Genomic DNA, 17,088 nt, shown 5'->3' with positions numbered 1-17,088 from the left:
TCATCCTAGTGCCACAATACTACCAGTTCAGGTTCTTATCTTGATCACATTAATAGTTAACACAGTGGTGGGTAAAGAACATTTAAGCCAACTTCAGAAGGTATAGATGATATTTATTAATTTATTTATTTATACTCTGACTTTCTCCCCAGTGGAGATCCAAAGCGGCTTACATCATTCTCCTCATCTCCTCCATTTTATCCTCACAACAACCTTGTAAGATAGGTTAGGCAGGGAGTGTATGACGGGTCCTAGCGAGCTTCCATGGCAGAGTGGAGAGTTCAATCTAGGTTACCCAAATCCCAGTACGACACTCTAACCACTACACCAGACTGGCTGAACATGGAAATTGCCACGTTTCCATGTGGACCTCAGTACCTCCCACCCAAACCGGAAGGCAAGGACAACCATGCCTACAATAGCACTTATGAAGACATACACATAGGGGGTTTTCCCTGTCACAGCAATACTCCATTGTGCTTGGACAGGAAATAACAATGCTGCTGCTTCACTAGAACCTGCAAAAACAGCATTCTGGACATAATGGGCAGGTTGATCCATACTTTTCTGACTGAGTCGCTAAGGCCTTTTGTTACTAAACAGTGTGGCAGGCATTCACAAGATGACACCTTAATCTGCAGCATACCTCTGAAGCCAAGATATTCCTCATTCACCTGAATCATGAATTCACCATACGCATCTCTAAACACACCACTATACACCCAGTCGTGGATAAACCTAAAAGACAAAACATTGAACACCACACTCAAAAAGGTTTAATCATATACCCTTTCTTAAATAAAGTATTCAGTTCAACAGATTTTTTTCTCTAACAGGTCTGTTCAGGGAAAAAAAAACCCTGCAAAGATCTAGGAACCTCATTTTCAGTACCACTCCCAAGATCTCAATTGCATACCACTCAACTTTAGGGGAACTCTGAAACAGCTGGGTTTACTATTCTGTCAAGGAGAGCTTCCAATTACAGCTTCCCAAAAGACACTCTTTTCTTGATTCTTGTATGGGAGTAATTTTTTTTAAGTTCTGCTATTTCAGAGAATTATTTTACTTTGCTGAAGACAGTTGCTTTACTTTTGGAAGCACCCTATTTCAAAGTTTAGCTTTATTTCAGCATATGAAAATAGGCCAACATCCATTCTGAACATCCAATTTCTTTTGCACAGACTGTGAATTGATAGAAGTGTCAACTATAGAAAAACCCTGAGGCCATCTTGGCGATGGTGTTATTGGAGTGCACAACTGAAAACTGAAACATCTACCTTGTATATGGCTCACAGCTCGTTTTTAACAGTGACAGTAGAACTGGGTAATGTTCATTGCTGCAGTTATTAAGAGCTTCTTCATACAGATATGAAAGAAGTTTCACACCCTGAAATTCATATAAAAGAAAATACATGTCATTGTAAAGGAAATCTCTCTCTCACACACATACACACGTTCTTCAGTGCAGGCAGCTGGATATTGTTATCATCTTCTTCACTGGAAGGGGTCACTTGAAACCTGTTCCCATGTTTGAGCAAGCCTGTTTTTGTCAACTGGCAGAAATTTCTGTTTATTGAAGCTCACTAACAGGAAGCCAGCAGAAGACGACTGTGCAAGATGCTAATCTGGGAGGAGTATTTTGTTACACTCATGTGCATTGTCTGGCATAAGCTCTTACATAAAAAGCACACTATAAGCTGAACCACTTGCAGAAATCATTTAAAAGTGAAATCAGCAAAACAAGAGAGGTGTTTTCAAAGTTCTCTGAGAGCTCACACCCCTCTTGGGCCCCTATGATTTCAGAAGAGAGGCAAAATCATACTCACTGTCGGGAAAGAAGCAGTGCCAACAGCTCCAACAGTTCCCGCTGCAGTCACTCCTATGCCACAGAGTTCAGCTAAATACCTTAACAACAAGCATCAACAAAAGGTGACAGTTGCTTGGTACCTTGAAAAACTACATCTAAACAAGTGTCCAGCTAGTCCAACTTTCCCACAGTGGCCAGCCAAATGCTCCTGGGAGCTAACAAGCAGGGCATGATGCCATGGTTCCCTCCCAGTGCTTGGCTCCAGCATCGGGTATTCAGCGGTACACAAGGCATGGAAGTTCTGTTTAGCTATCATGGACATTCAGCTACCTATGAATTTGTACAAGCCTTTAAAAGCCATGTAAGCCAGTATCTTACACATCTTATAGTAATTAATATCTGAGTTAATTATGCATTGTATGATGAATTGCTTCCTTCAGTCTTCCTCAATCTACTGCTAAGTTGAGTTGAAAGACCCCTCACCCTCAATGCAGGAAGAAAAAATCTCTATATTCATTTTCACTATACTTTCATAAGCTTTTTTACTACCCTGTCCCTTCTCTCTAAGTCTTTGTTCCCAGACTTATATAGGCAATCAGCAACCTGTGGCTCAAAACTAGTCCCCCAAAGGGCCTCTTGCAGCTGTACCAAATGTCAAAGGCATGCTAAAAGATAATAGCTTGGTATTTTTGAATTGTACAGAATAAAACATATTCTACCCTTCAATATTGCATACAACATATATATATATATATATATATATATATATATATATATATATATATATATATATATATATATATATATATATTGTATAAAAGTGTACATATTTGACCATTTGTGCGTCATAAGTGGAGAACATTTACTGCATTATGACAGCAGCTTATTAAGTAGCTTTACCACATGTGGGTAATTCAGTTTGTCCAGCCCTAACTCAACAGAAAATAGACCTGTAAAAATACAGAAGTCGACCAACCATCCTTGTTCTAGAATTTACAACTCCAGACTCTTTAACCTTTCTTCATAGAAAAAATTGTAAGGTACAACTCATCTAGGAACATGCCATTTCAAGTGACTAATATAACACTGATTTAGGCTACAGAGTAGGGGTGTGCATCCCAAAAAGATTAGGGTTTCCCGCTTCGGGTTTACCCAAAGCGGGGGGAAAAATCGGAAATATCTTAATTCCGAAGCAAGCCACTTCGGAATTATGGTATTTTACTCGCTTCGGTATGCTCTGTAAATATTTGGAGCATACTGAAGTGAGGGGGAGCAACTCCCCCACCCCCTCCCACCCCTCTGGGGCAACCCCTCCACCCTGCACCCACTTACTTGGCTGTAGAAAGAGGGGGAGGGTGATCACCTGGGTGGCAGCGGCAGCATGCATGGCAGCATGAGGCTGTGACGGCCTGGAGCCAGCCAGCTCCCCTGCCGCCGCACCGCCTCCTGAGCCTGCAGGGCGGTGGGGAAGGCCGGAGCCAGCTCCTCTGGCCCTTCCTGCCCCTCAAATGGCTGCGGAGCCAGGGTCAGGAAGGGCCTTTTCTGCCTCCTCTGCCGCTCTGCAGGGAGGGCTGGAGCCACTGCTGCTGCCAATGCTGCAAAGGTAAGGGGGGGGCCTGGGGCGATGTTTAAAGGGCCTGAAGTTTTCCGAAGCATTACGAATGCTTTGGAAAACTTTGATTCGGGATTTCCGAATCAGGCCCAGCATGCTGGCCTTGATTCAGAAATCCGTAATCTTTATGGATCGGGTCCAATTTGGGCATTTTTTCCTAATCGGATTCCCGAACCGCACATGCCTACTACCGAGTGGTATAAACATGATACAATTCAATCTGGAATTAGACCAAGGCGATACAGTGTTTGTTACTAGCTTACCTACCTATATAGCCTTGCCTTACAAACAAGACTAAGCCTCAGCAGTGCTGTAAAAGTTGTTCTAAGATTAGTTTTGAAGGTTTACTTGCCTTTAAGGCATTCATTACCTGAGCTGGCGTCCTAGTTTTCTGAACAGAAAGCTTATAGTTAGAAGTGTTAAAGTAGAAGGAGTTGACAAAACGCATGCTCGGTAGTATTGTAGATACTTCCTCAGCCCACTTGTGAATGCCTGACAAGAAGAAAAAAGTGAGACGTCCCACTATTAAAAGTTGCTCGTCTAGTGTGTGTTTAAAACATATTACAGCAGGAATGAACTGGTCTTGTTCAGTGTTTTATAAAGGGAGTCAGACTTAAAAGGCCACTAAAAAACGTAGAACACAATCTGTGGAATACCTTTTACTAGAACCAACTTAATTTCACATAAGCTTTAGAGTTTCCCAGAACTCTCCAACAGGTCAAAGCATTACCAAATAAAAAAGGGGAGTAAAGCAGGATTTTCAGGTTAATGTGATCCATGCCAGGATGTAGTTGAACTTCTGGCAGGTAAAGTTTCAGGTTTCAAGTTGCTGCTGGCCAGGGGCCATAAATCTCCATAGTAACCATTCCTTCCAATGTTCTTAATCTCCCCCTTAGCCAGTAAAATAATGCTTTCGGATACAATCTCTGTCTAGGGAAACAGAATTCCTCTCCCTCCAGCTTCCTGATCTACTAAATTCTCTGTAATTTGCTTCCTCAAAAATTTCCTCACCCCATCACATCACTTGGGCCTGCTATAGGCACCACTTTCACACAGACACCATTAGAAAGGCGCTAAGCCCAAACTACAAAGCCACCTGATGACTGCGCTTTCAACAGAGTACCTGCGCAATCAAAACCGCTCTTCTGATTTGGATAAACACAGGTATCAACATCGCTGCCTGCAGCCTAAAGTCTCTGCCTCTCCTTTATTAAGTCCTTCCCTTCCACCACTTTTGGAAATATCAGCTCAACCCTCTTACATAAACAGGCCACTGTTATGCCCATTGAGATGTGCTGTTCTTTCACCACCACCAGCACCACCATAAATATACTACTCAAGACACAGCACCGTGCTGGTTTGCATACAAGCATGTACATATGGATTCTACAGAGATACATGCCAAGTTTTATTCAGAGCAGTGACAACACCTTTCTGTGCCAAAGCCTCATTTGAACAGCGTAATGAAAAATATGTAGAGACGTACTCAGATAAATAATGTCTGAATTGCCTTAGCTGAATCAAGACACAGTAAGCATGCTACCTGAAACACCAGTCCTTTACTGTATGAAGAGTCTAAGACTGGCTGGACAGAGAAACGACTCAGCCGCGTGTAGTAGGTTCCATACTGAGCAACTTCGGACAAGAGCTGCTGCATGCTTTCAGGTGATGTTCCGGACACATAAATGCCTTGCTTGACCGTAAACATCTGAGCTGCCTACGAAGTTGAAGGATGGAATTCACCAATTAAAATGCAAGTAAATGGACACACCCTTCTCACTATCATTTACGCCTGCTAAACAGAAACAAGAGGAGATTCAGGAAAAATATCTTGCCAAAAACCCACTAAGTAATTGCAGGGTAAGCCATTTAAGGTAGTATGGCAACTTGTACTAAAAATGTACAGATGTTGCCATTTTAAAAACATGGAAAGCATTGTTATTCAAACTTCAACTGGCAAATTATTTTTATAGCATTGAATGAAAAATTAAGCAGACATTTTTTTGAGCTTCATTCTTGCAGGTAAAAATTTTTTTGCAGGTAAGGTTGCAACTAACTGTCCTTGATAAAAAAATGCCTTGTCCCTTTAAATAAAGGCTTAATGTAAGGAAAATGGGTAGTTGAAGTTTTTCATGATATGGAGGTAAATAGCATGGTAAATGATATACCATCAAGCTTCTAATAAAGGCAACAATGTTTTTTTTTCTCCAGGCCACTTGGCAACCTACTCAACAATTAGTCATCTTTGGAGGCACTGCTATGGATGCCCCTGCCTTCTGAGATTAGATGGTTGGCAACTTTGGAGAGGGCTTTCTAAATAGTGGAACCAAAACTCTTAAACTCTCTCCACAGGGAGACTCATCTATCCCATTCTGTTGCCATCTTCTTCCAGCAAGTGAAGACTTTTTTGTTTCATTTAGTATTCCCTCCTTCTTACCCAATGTTTTTAATTGTTGTTTTTATGTTTTGCATGTAGTTTAGCTCTGGGTTTTAACTGTGTTAATAATCTAGGAGATAGTTTTAAATGGTTTTAAATATGATTTTATCATGTATGTTTTGTCAGTGGGCTTTGTGAGGGCAGAAGGCAGGATATAAATTTTGTAAAATAAAATGAGGATTTGCATCTAAATCCAAAAATTGTTTGTGGCAAAAGAGTATGGATTTTATAACCACCTTCCGTAATACAAGACCGAATATACGATTTCAAAGTAGTGCAATCAGGTCTGGTGACTTAGAAGCTCTTAAAAATACTTTTCCAAAAGTCTGCTAATTCTATTTGTAGCTTTTTTAAAAAGCACAAATCTGATCCCTCTCTCAAGATAAACAAAATTTAAAAAATCAAAGCTTTGATTGATATACAAAACGCAAGAGCATGCATTTTCTGAATGCATGTAAGAAAAACATGCATTCTCTCAGGAATATACATGTATGTTACTCTTCTCATCTTATTTCTGCAGGCTACAGAATGCTCATCTAGGTCTTAACAATCTTAAATCACACGTGGTCCTTAGCACTGATTTATCTGGGTACCTGATTAAACGAGAATGAAGCAGACACCACTCCAATAAGGACATTCAGAACATCCTTCACTAGTTCCAACTCTTTTATTAGTACACGTTGTGGAATCTGCAGCTTTGTGCTGCTGAAGAGTTGTAACTCCCCTTCTCGAAGTCGGCAAAACTTGTCAAAGGCTTCTCTTCCAGCTTCGGAAAGGTATGGTTCTTCTTTTTTCCCAGGCGGGCTGGAAAAAGCAACAGAAATTAAAAATCAAGATGTCCTAGGGTGGCAGTCCCTGGCAGTTAGATCCCCAAGGCCCTCACAGCAAGCAGGCAGGTACATTGATTGAAGAAACTTTATTTAGAGATCTATTCAGTTCGGGTATGCACTCATAGGTAGAAGTTGGCAGAAGTGATTATTCAAACAACAGGACTACTGATACAGGGAACATTCTCCCGCCCTTTGCATTCAGGTGTGAAAACCCAAAAAGTTACATGGGAACAAAGTAGTATAGTCTAGACAAAGTACAGAGTGGAATCATTCCCTCCTGTGAAAAGATACACTTCAGTACACAGCTGCAGCTTCGGCCCAAGGCTACTCAGATGTGAAAGCGCTTATTTCTTAGAGATAACCAAGTCATCACTGCTTACAGCATATTCTGTTCCAGCAACTTGGAATCAGAAAGGTTGCCACCAAAATTATAAACACTCAATCTTAGATACCATGGCATCTTAAGCCAATGAGTTCTGTTACAAGGCGGCTTTACCTTTCTTTTTTAAACAACAAGCCTTCTCTGTTGCATTCAGAAGCTACCTTTTCGGGACTTGAAAAATTTTCCTGGAAACTTCTCTTTAAGCACCCCTGAATTTCACTACACAGATCTCTTGACGGGAGAGCCTACCTATAAAAAGTAGTATCTTTTGAAACCACCAAAAGAGGAAAGAAACACGGAGAAATCATTGACATTTTAGAAGACTTAGGACACAGTTCGACCTTCTAGGTATTTCTAATAATTTTATTTATTTACTTCATACACATTACTTAACACCCCCCCTTCAAACTAATATATCATACCATAAACAATACAGAAAAGGGACCTTCATTGAAAGTGCACGATTAAACTTGGACAGCAAATGTGAAATGTTATTTAGAGAGAAAGTGTACAATTAGAAAAGATTAATTTATGAAAGAGATGCCACATAACAGCTGTATCCCAGAGACCCACGTGAGTGCTGAGGGGTTCTGTCATTTTCCTCTCCCAGTATAGATACACAGACCATATTGAATGCCACACAGAATCCCTTAGAGGGGTCCCTTTTTGAAGGATGTGCACAGAAGCGGAGGGGGCTGGAAAGTGTAGGTACATGTTTGGCCTTTTGGATCCCAGTCTTGTTCTAACCACCATCCCAAGTACTCATTGAATTGGAAACTGCAGACCTGCCATTCCTACTCAGCAATAATTTTGGGAACTGAACCTCATCAAGGGAACTTCCTATCAAAACATTTAGATTACAGTCACAACAGCTGTGAAACTTAAAGCCAGACACCCACCAGCCAATCCTCTCCCAGCACCTTCGTTTACTAGGTCCGTAAGTAAGCACTGCTTCCCAGAGGTCAATATCTGGAGTCACGCTGGGTTCCGACTGGGAGTCAGGGGTGAGGTTGGATGCAGACTGGAATCCCTCATCTTCTGAAGGATCTATGCTTTGAGGAACCTATAAATATAAACGACCCATATAACTCATGTATATAAACTACTGGCAATGATTCCCCCCATCCCTTCAGCAGTACATTTTCATCATTGTAGGAAAAACGTTGGCTCCTTTAGTTATCACCTTCTTCTGCATGCCTACCTAGATATGTAAAATTTATGGACATTTTGAAGCCATGGGGGGAAAGATGAAAATTCTGGGGGAAACTGAAATATGTGCAATACGTACTTTCTGATCAAACCTAAACTTGTATTGTCGAAGGCTTTCACGGCCGGAGAACGATGGTTGTTGTGGATTTTCCGGGCTGTATAGCCATGGTCTTGGCATTGTAGTTCCTGACGTTTTGCCAGCAGCTGTAACTGGCATCTTCAGCGGTGTAGCACCAAAAGACAGAGATCTCTGTCTTTTGGTGCTACACCGCTGAAGATACCAGTCACAGCTGCTGGCGAAACGTCAGGAACTACAATGCCAAGACCACGACTATACAGCCTGGAAAATCCACAACAACCAAACCTAAACTTCTTTTACTGATTGAACCACAATAAAATGCATCATTTATAACTTGGCATATAAAATGAACTATTTGGCATACTTATGGAATTGTATAAATATTTATTAAAAAAAACCTGCAGGTACATCCGATACTTGAAAAAAGTTGCAAACTGCAGCACCCTATGCTACCATACCATAGGCTTTAATAATAGTGGGCTCTAGGCAAAATATTTCCATAGTAGGACATATCCATCCCATTAGGAACTGCGATATTGTGGTAAGAGGTCTAAGGTGAAAGAATAAGCCAGAAAGAGAAATGTAAAAATGGACAACAGAATTAATAAGGAGTTATAATTTAATGCGATTGGGACAGTAGATTGGATATAGCCAGCTTTTCACTTAATTCCACCCAATTCTCCTATTGACTACAGCCCCTCTCTCACATGGCTTCTGTTCATAATCATCCTTTTACTCTCAGCAGGGCCCTTTTGGTGGCCAAAGGGAACCCATTCTTCCATTTTCACCAGGCAAAAAAATGGCTGGATCCAAAGTAACGTATCTTCATAAATGACTACATGAAATATAAATAAACAGATGACCAAAAGGTCCACACCTTGATCGCAAGTCCAGATAAATCTGCGTTGTCAGGCACTGGTGGGAGATCCAACTTGATGTCCATGTCATAAGTGCGGCTGTGGACAAGAGCACCAAAAAGCGAGACGTGGGTTTCCCTCTCAAACCTGTCACCTACTGGGCACCTTTGAGTAAATGACTCCATGGTAGGAAGACCTGTGCCTGGTGCTGCCTCCATGACCTGTAGTGTCTTCTGAATTGTATCATTAAACTGACACTCCTCATTGGCAATAAATGTCTGTATATTGGCTTCAAACACACTGACGTCATAATAATCGTAACCTTGATATTTAACATTTCTTCCAACATACTTGTTATTCATAAAGTAATCCCTTTTGGGGGGTAAACACTGAGGTGGCCCCGTTCCTGCAAGCTGTACCAGAAGATCCAAAACAGAGTTAATTTCTGTAAATGGTAGAGAAACAGACTTTTCCAACTCATCCACAAGCTCTTCCAACCTGTCTGCTTCTGGGCTCATTCCAGCAACTCTCAGATTGAAAGACAGCATCAAAATCTTGTTTTTCACTGGAAGTTGGCCAACATAGGACTGCACCTTCCGAGCCTCATCCAAGAAAAGGTTTGCAAACAAAGCATTATATGCAATCCTTTTGAGACTTTTCTTTGACTTTTTCCTCCCTCTGTTCAGGTGGTCCTTCTTTGACGAACTTGCACTGTGAGCCTCACATAAGTCACCAAATAGCTCTGTAATACTCTCCATAGTATCAAATTACTGGCTATCCTCCTGAAGACACGGTTGTGCGAATTTAGTCATATACATCTGATATGGTGCTGAAATGGAGCCCTAAGACTGAAAGAAAGAAGAGTCATTTGTAACATTTCTCTAGGCTGGTTTTACAGTATAATTTCATTTTAAGTACTTCATGTGCCTTGCTGAGATTCAAGACAGATTTCAATTTTTAAAAAATTGATCAGAAAGCACAAGACAACCAGTAAACAATGCAGCAGGACTAGGATTACAGAACTGGAAAACAATGCGAATGAACAAACGAAAGAATCTTGTCTAACACAGGACATACCATAATCCAGAAAGTGGATTACAAAGAGAGAATACAATGCAATAAAAGCAAGGTGCTACAAACAATAGGTAAGTATTACAGAGTTATACAATTGCAGAGTTAAGCTGTGCAGTCTTACTGAATTGTTAATCACTGCATTACCCACATCATTATGAACTATATATGAAGGCCTAGATTCTCAAATGTAGTGTAGTCCTGTTCTAAAGAATCATAAATGTGGGAACTCTTGCTCTGACACTTGAAAATAAGCACCAGCTTTTTCTCTTTTTCTGAGATCACAAATGGAAATTCTACGACAGCTGTTAGACACAGCAACTGTTCAGATCATGTCCAGTCTCACAAATAGCTTGTTAGGCTAAAAGCAAACCTTCATATTATGTGTGATTCCATTACTTTTTTTAAAAAAAATCATTTTATGTAATGTAGCCACATTACTAATATTTTTTTCTAAATTGAGGTAAAAGCACCTGGGAGGAGAGGCTCCGGCAGAAAACCAGCTCACAGACTGTGTGTTAAAAAGCCCCTCTCGCTCTACAATAATCTTCAATAGCTGCAACAGCTGCACTGTATATATAAGTAGGTAAATTAGTAGAAACACAGATCAATCCCCACTCCCACCAAAAGAATAACAGAGCACTTTCATTCTGCTTTCATAGTCGAATTACCCCTTGTTAACCTGGGAACAAGTCTCCATTAAACAAATTGGGATTTATTTCTCTATAAACATGCTCTGGATTGCAGAGGAGAACTGTGCAAACCAGAGCTTCCTGGAGTAAGGACAGAATAAAAATTAAACATCTCACAAAATCACTGGAATTCAGCACAATAAGGCAAGCTGAAGAATAAGGACAGAAACATATTCTATATTTAATACAGTATCTACTGTTCATCATGATGTATTTTCAACAGCAAGGTTCAATCCTAAAACACATCAAAGCTCCCACACGACTATCATTATGCAAAATGTGCAAAACAAATTTCCTGGACAGCATTCTTATAATGGAATCAGAACTGTAGTGGAATGGAATGGTCCAGAAGGACACCTTCATACGGGAGTGGGGACTGCATTGCCTTGTACCTTTGTAATCCCACACTCTGCATTGCCGCACTAGGCAATGCATTTAATTCTGTATGCCTAGTCCTACTGTGCCCTGACCTGAATATCCCCATCTCATCAGATCTTGGGAACAGGGTTGGCCTTGGTTAGTAATTGGATGGGAGACCTCCAAGGAAGACAATGTTAGCAGCTTGCCTTGAAAACCCCAGCAGGGGTCACCGTAAGTCAGCTATCTAGCGTTGCCAGCCTCCAGGTGGCGGCTGGACATCTCCCAGAACGACAACCGATCTCCAGGTGACAGATCAGTTCCCCAGGAGAAAACGGGTGCTTTGGAGGATGCACTCTATAGCATTATACCCCACTGAGACCTCTCCCCTCCCCAACCCCCACCCCTCCAGGCTCCACTCCCCCAAATCTCCAGGAATTTCCCAACCCAGACCTGGCAACCCTAGCTATGACTCCATGGCCCTTTCCACCACCAGTCTAGGGTTGCCAACTCCAGCTTGGGAAATTCCTGGAGATTTGTGAGGGGGTGGAGCCTAGACAGAAGGGAGGACTTGGGGAAGGGAGGACTTCAGCAGGGTGTAATGCTATAGACTCCCCCCTCCAAATCAGCCTTCTCCAGGGGAACTGAACTCTACGGCCTGGAGATCAGTTATAATTCCAGGAGATCTCCAGCCACCACCTGGAGGCTGGCAACCCTAACCAGTCCCATTGCATGTTCATTGGATGTCCAAAACCGATGACATTCCCCTCCCCTCTTTCTACACTCTATAGCCCGCCTTAAATCTATCTTTATGTAGCTATAAATAAGGTACATACATAAATATATGAAAAGAAAAAGAGTTCGGGGAGGGGCAAGTCTGTCTCAGCAAAGGTAAAGGGAGCCCCGTAACATCCTACGGGCTATCCCGTTTCTATTCCAGCAGAACATTTCGCAGACCAAGAGCGCCCTTCTGCAGACGCGACGGACTCGGGTCTAGAATAAACACGAGTTCGCCTTAAAGGAGCCCCAAGGAGACCCCCATTTATTTCCCACTCAGAATCCCTCCAGCACCACCGAGGAGCAGCAACGGAGCTTCCTCCGTCGGGGCAGGCGGAGGGGAGGCAGCGGCTTCTCAGGCGATGCCTCCTGACTTTGGCCAGCCAGGCTTTCGCCCCCTCCGCCCCGGTTCCCATGACAACGCCGGCTCCCCTCAGGGCCTACCCAGGAGGCTCCGCGCGACAGGCGCCTCTTCTTCCTCCGCCCGCCTCGCCTCATCTTCTTTCCTCCGCCCGCCTCAGCGGAGAGACCGGCGAGAAAAGTTTCCCGCCTATTCGCCCTCACGCCCGTCGCGCAGACGGAAAGCGGCTCCCTCAGCGAGTCGCAGAGTCTCAGACGTCACAAGGAAGCGACGCGGGGAGGGGGCGGGGCGAGGAGCCGCGCTTGGTTTCCTCCTCAGCTGTGGTAAAAGCGAATAAACTTTTAATCCCAGATGCGCAGCGTGGTTGGTGTGTTTTGTTAAGACACGGGCTGTGCGCAAGCTCAGCACGCTCGGTTAGCACGAGGCTCACCCGTTAAAGAATCATCACAGAAGCGGGGACAAGGCGGGTCTCCTGTTAAAATTTGGGTGGCCGTTTGGCTGTATTAATAACCGTGTTATCACAGTAGAAAAGAGCAAGAGTCCAGTAGCACCTAGAAGGCTAACAAAATTTGTGGTTGGGTATGAGCTTTCGTGAGCCACAGCTCACTTCTTCGGTTACAAGTAAGCTCATTCCCTACCACAAATTTTGTTAGTCTTCTAGGTGCTACTGGACTCTTGCTCTTTTCTACTGCCACAGACAGACAAACACGGCTACCCGTCTTAGTATTTTCACACAATTTCTAAAAGTGGTGATGGAAAGGATATTAAGTCTTCCTGCTAGGTGGTGGGAGGCTTAGAAGAGTGAGGTCAGACTCAGGACTGCAAACATGGTCAGAGGCATGCCCGTTCTCTCGCCTAGCTCTGCATCTTCTGAATTGAAACGTTCCATAGAGTAGTGCCTTGAGTTTAAATCCTGGGTTTTTTCCCCCTGCAGCCTTAGGGCTGTAGAAGGAAAAGTAGCTTTGGCTCAGAAAGCACCTGAAATATGGCACGCTCCCTTCGTTTCAGCACTCCTTTAGGTCTTAATAAGAACAACAGTTATTATTTCAAGTCCACCTTTCTCAAGGAGATGCAAGGTAGATCGCATACTGCAAGTGACTGCAATATAATCAATGCAATATAATCTATTCACTACAAAAACACAAAATGATCAGTAGATGGAACATTTCAATGAAAAACGAAATACAGTAGGGTAAGGTAGCTGTAAATTTGAGAAGTAGCAAAAAGCCGAAACACATAGATAAAACCTTTCTGAATTAAAGCATAAGTGATTCGCTTGCTGTCTTTAGCCATGTCAAACTATCCAGTCAGAGCATATCTACATCAGCAGACTACCCAACAGCCTAGTCAACAGTCCATGTCCCCTACCAAGGTATCTCTTTGAGCTATTTCTTATGATCCAGCCCTATAATCTGAGTAGGAAGCCCTCCTGTATAGTTTGCAGAAAGACGGAAGTGGGAGCTTTCATGACCTCAGGCAGCCCATTCCACAAGGTGGGGGCTACCACAGAGAAAGTGTGCGTATGCAGTTGTATATCAGCAGAACAGGAAACAATATTTGTAACATGTTAGTTTATATATTTATTGTTACTTTATTGTAAGTACAAACTGTCAGAAAAAGTCACTGCGCATAATTTGCAGATTCCCACAGCATTGCACTATTGAAGTAGTTTCTAATGGTATCTCTAAACCTGCCCCCCCATAAGATATGACTTACTTCTGAGTAAACAGGAATAGCTCAGAACCAGCTTTAAAGGGCTACAACAGAAACTCCTCTGGATAGCCTGGGTGTTAAAAAAAGTTCCAAAAATGTTATACAGAAAGAAAATATCTAGCAACTGCCATCTACGTGTTTTTTTGCTTTCTCGCTTGGACACAACGGGGGGGTGGGGGGTAGGGGGGTGATTCTGTGGTTTCTTGGAAAGCAAAAAGGAAGCTAGAAGATAAGCAGATTACAATTCAGTTCTGTTCGTGTGTCCTCTATTAGGATCAATCCATTATAGGAAACCAACTGCTCCACATTTTATATTGAAAAATGTCCTCTGAATGGCAGGCCTTAAGTTTAACTCACTAAACCTGCATGCCAATGGTGCTCATGAAAGAAAAGTCTCCTGCTTGAATACAACATCAACAAATTTAAAGACTTTGTTGCAATGCTTCACGCTTACCCAATGCCAAGCTTTTCTGACAGAAAGACGTTTTAAAGCTGGTTCATTTCTGTTGCAAGTTAAACAATAATCTTATACATGGGCAAAACAGAACTTGAGATGTGAAGCAGACTGTTAAAGAAATCATATTAAAGGAATGCTCAGGTTCCATGTGCTCTCCACATAGTCGTGTCTGAAAGCCTACTTCCTAAAAGCCCAAATATCAGCTAAAATCAATACAATGGAATAAGATTTTAATGTTATGAAAAGTTAAATTCCTTACACAAAGAAAAGACCTAATTGTTACATGAAATGATACCTTTTTTAGCTGTAGCTTTGTCCAAAATACCCAGACAGGATTTCTTAATGAGAGCATCATTTGTTACCTTGCCTATACATTTCATCACAGTAAACAAAAGCAACTTGGGAGAGCTATCTTCTCTTTGAGGCCATTTTGGACAGTCATGAATCTTAGTCCATGGGTCAGTGGTGAAACATTTACTTTGCATGCAGAAGGGCCCAGGATTAGCCCTGGTATCTCCAATTAAAAGGACCAGATAGGTGGTGGGACAGACCTCTTCCTGAAACTCTGAAGAGCCAATGCTGGTCAGAGGAGACCATTGACGGATCAATGCTCTGACTCGGCATTGAGCGACTTCATGTATGCTCATGTGTTCATGAGCATTGTGAGCACACTAGCTCCAACTTTCCGTTTACCTTTTCAATACACTACGTGGTGAATTCTCAGCCACTGGGAAATTTCTCTGCAATTCTAGTTAAAGACAAGTTGTACAGTCAAACAAGCCATTCCCATTTCTACAAACTAGCTATAATCAGACACAAAATTTTTTTACACATACATATACGTTTAGCACCATTCTGATATCTCGAAATAAAATAGCGGAGGATTCTTGCAGTGTAATTCCTTCTCTGTAGCTTGATTTTCATTCTTTTTTGTATACTGGTTGACTGAAAAGACTAAAAAATGTTCAGGGTCTTCTTGATCTATGCACGCAGCTGAATCGTGGAGGTGACAGGCGGATCTGAATTACAGTTTCTCTTGGTTTGACAGTTTGCATATTATAAATATTGATATGATGCTGTTGATTCGTTCTATGCCTCTAGGTAGAAGGAAATCTCCAGTACAGCAACCAAGTAATTTCGTCTTTCAACCACAGAAGCTCATACTACACAAAGGAAAAAAATACAATTTATCAAGCTTTCTGGAACATAAAACTCAAGACATCTCATCCACTGGCTGAACATATATTGAAAGAAGATAATGCAGTCTTGCAACAACGGCAGAATTTTCTAGAACAGTAGGATTATATTTGAATACCGTTTTTTTTAAACAGTCTCCATTTTATAATTTATCAGTATCTGATTACTTGCCTGAACACCGAAGCATTTTCCATTCTTGCTGAAGTTGCTCTCTTAATTCTTTTACCATTTGTATATTCTTTTGTAAAGCTGGTGAACAGGTTCCAAAGCAGGGTGTCATATCACCCATCATGGGCTTAGCTATATCTTCCAAAAGTTGCGCCTCTGTATCCTTTCAAAAAGATAATCAAAGCAACTAAATAGCACGATAGCTCAGATCAACTTAAAAAATAAGACAAGGTTTCCAAAATACCACCTGATAATTGTGTTCTGGCCTATGGGATACTGGAGTCATGTGCTTCAGAAACTAGAGTCCTAGTGCTAGAAGTGGTCTCACAGATCTTCCTGCCCAATGCAGAAGATCCAAAGCTGGAGTATCTACAACAGATGGCTTTCCTGCTTTTGCTTGAGGACCTCCAGAAAGGGACAGCCTCTTCCGCTCAGTAACTGGATCTATAGGAGGTTGTGAGGCTGACACTCCTGACTCAAACAGCAATTTGGATTTCACCTGTATGTTTTTTTTTTTAAATAATTTTTTATTTTCAATATCTAACATACAACTACTACATACATACATACCCTACAGAACAGTAACTACAAAAGACTACAATAACACAAGGGATAGGAAAGAGGAGAGAAAAAAGAGAGAGGGAGGGAGGGGTGGAAAAAAGGGGAAGGTACCCTACAAACACTAAACACTAAACACTACATTTCTGTTTTCCCTTCATACTGCCATTATTCAAAAGTTAAAGCTTTATATTATATTGATGGAGTGGTTGACCTTACTAAATGCAAATTACAATTTAATTTCAAGTTAAATTTTTCTTCCCCTCCTGGGTCCCGGACGGAGTTCTCTCTGCGCAACTGCAGCCGCAGTGCTCGTTTCCTCCCCCTCCCCCTCAGACTTCTCCTTTTCGTCTTGCTTGGTGCACTGGAATTCTGGGTTCCTGTCCTCAAAATCCCTTAGTTGATCTTCTGATAATATCTTAAAGGCTTGATCTTTATGGGTGAACCAGATTCCTTCCGGAAATAACCATTTGTACTTTATTCCACGTTCTCTCAGAAGAGCTGCGAACTTTTTATACTTAAAA

General features: G+C 41.9%; 2 protein-coding genes across 3 annotated transcripts in view; both read right to left on the bottom strand.

Moving 5' to 3' along the window:
* TUBGCP6 (tubulin gamma complex associated protein 6) overlaps positions 1-12,617 on the bottom strand; it is a 33,158-nt gene extending 20,541 nt beyond the window's left edge. Inside the window, exons 1-9 of the mRNA XM_054989368.1 lie at positions 12,555-12,617; positions 9,234-10,061; positions 7,968-8,131; positions 6,450-6,660; positions 4,963-5,136; positions 3,790-3,911; positions 1,827-1,905; positions 1,278-1,387; positions 647-738 (exon numbers count right to left, since the gene is read on the bottom strand). Of these exons, the coding sequence (XP_054845343.1) occupies positions 647-738; positions 1,278-1,387; positions 1,827-1,905; positions 3,790-3,911; positions 4,963-5,136; positions 6,450-6,660; positions 7,968-8,131; positions 9,234-9,971 (1,690 nt within the window). The 5' untranslated portion in view covers positions 9,972-10,061; positions 12,555-12,617. The remainder of the gene's footprint in view (positions 1-646; positions 739-1,277; positions 1,388-1,826; positions 1,906-3,789; positions 3,912-4,962; positions 5,137-6,449; positions 6,661-7,967; positions 8,132-9,233; positions 10,062-12,554) is intronic.
* Positions 12,618-14,854: 2,237 nt separating this feature from the next.
* HDAC10 (histone deacetylase 10) overlaps positions 14,855-17,088 on the bottom strand; it is a 41,708-nt gene continuing 39,474 nt past the window's right edge. For both annotated transcript variants that reach the window (XM_054989188.1, XM_054989189.1), the window contains exons 20-21: positions 16,010-16,169; positions 14,855-15,804 (exon numbers count right to left, since the gene is read on the bottom strand). In XM_054989188.1, the coding sequence (XP_054845163.1) occupies positions 15,800-15,804; positions 16,010-16,169 (165 nt within the window). In that variant the 3' untranslated portion in view covers positions 14,855-15,799. The remainder of the gene's footprint in view (positions 15,805-16,009; positions 16,170-17,088) is intronic.

The sequence above is a fragment of the Eublepharis macularius genome, chromosome 9, assembly GCF_028583425.1.
Source record: "Eublepharis macularius isolate TG4126 chromosome 9, MPM_Emac_v1.0, whole genome shotgun sequence".
Lineage (NCBI taxonomy): Eukaryota > Metazoa > Chordata > Lepidosauria > Squamata > Eublepharidae > Eublepharis > Eublepharis macularius.
Note: the sequence above shows the minus strand (reverse complement) of the source record. Positions and strands in the feature narration are given on the sequence as shown.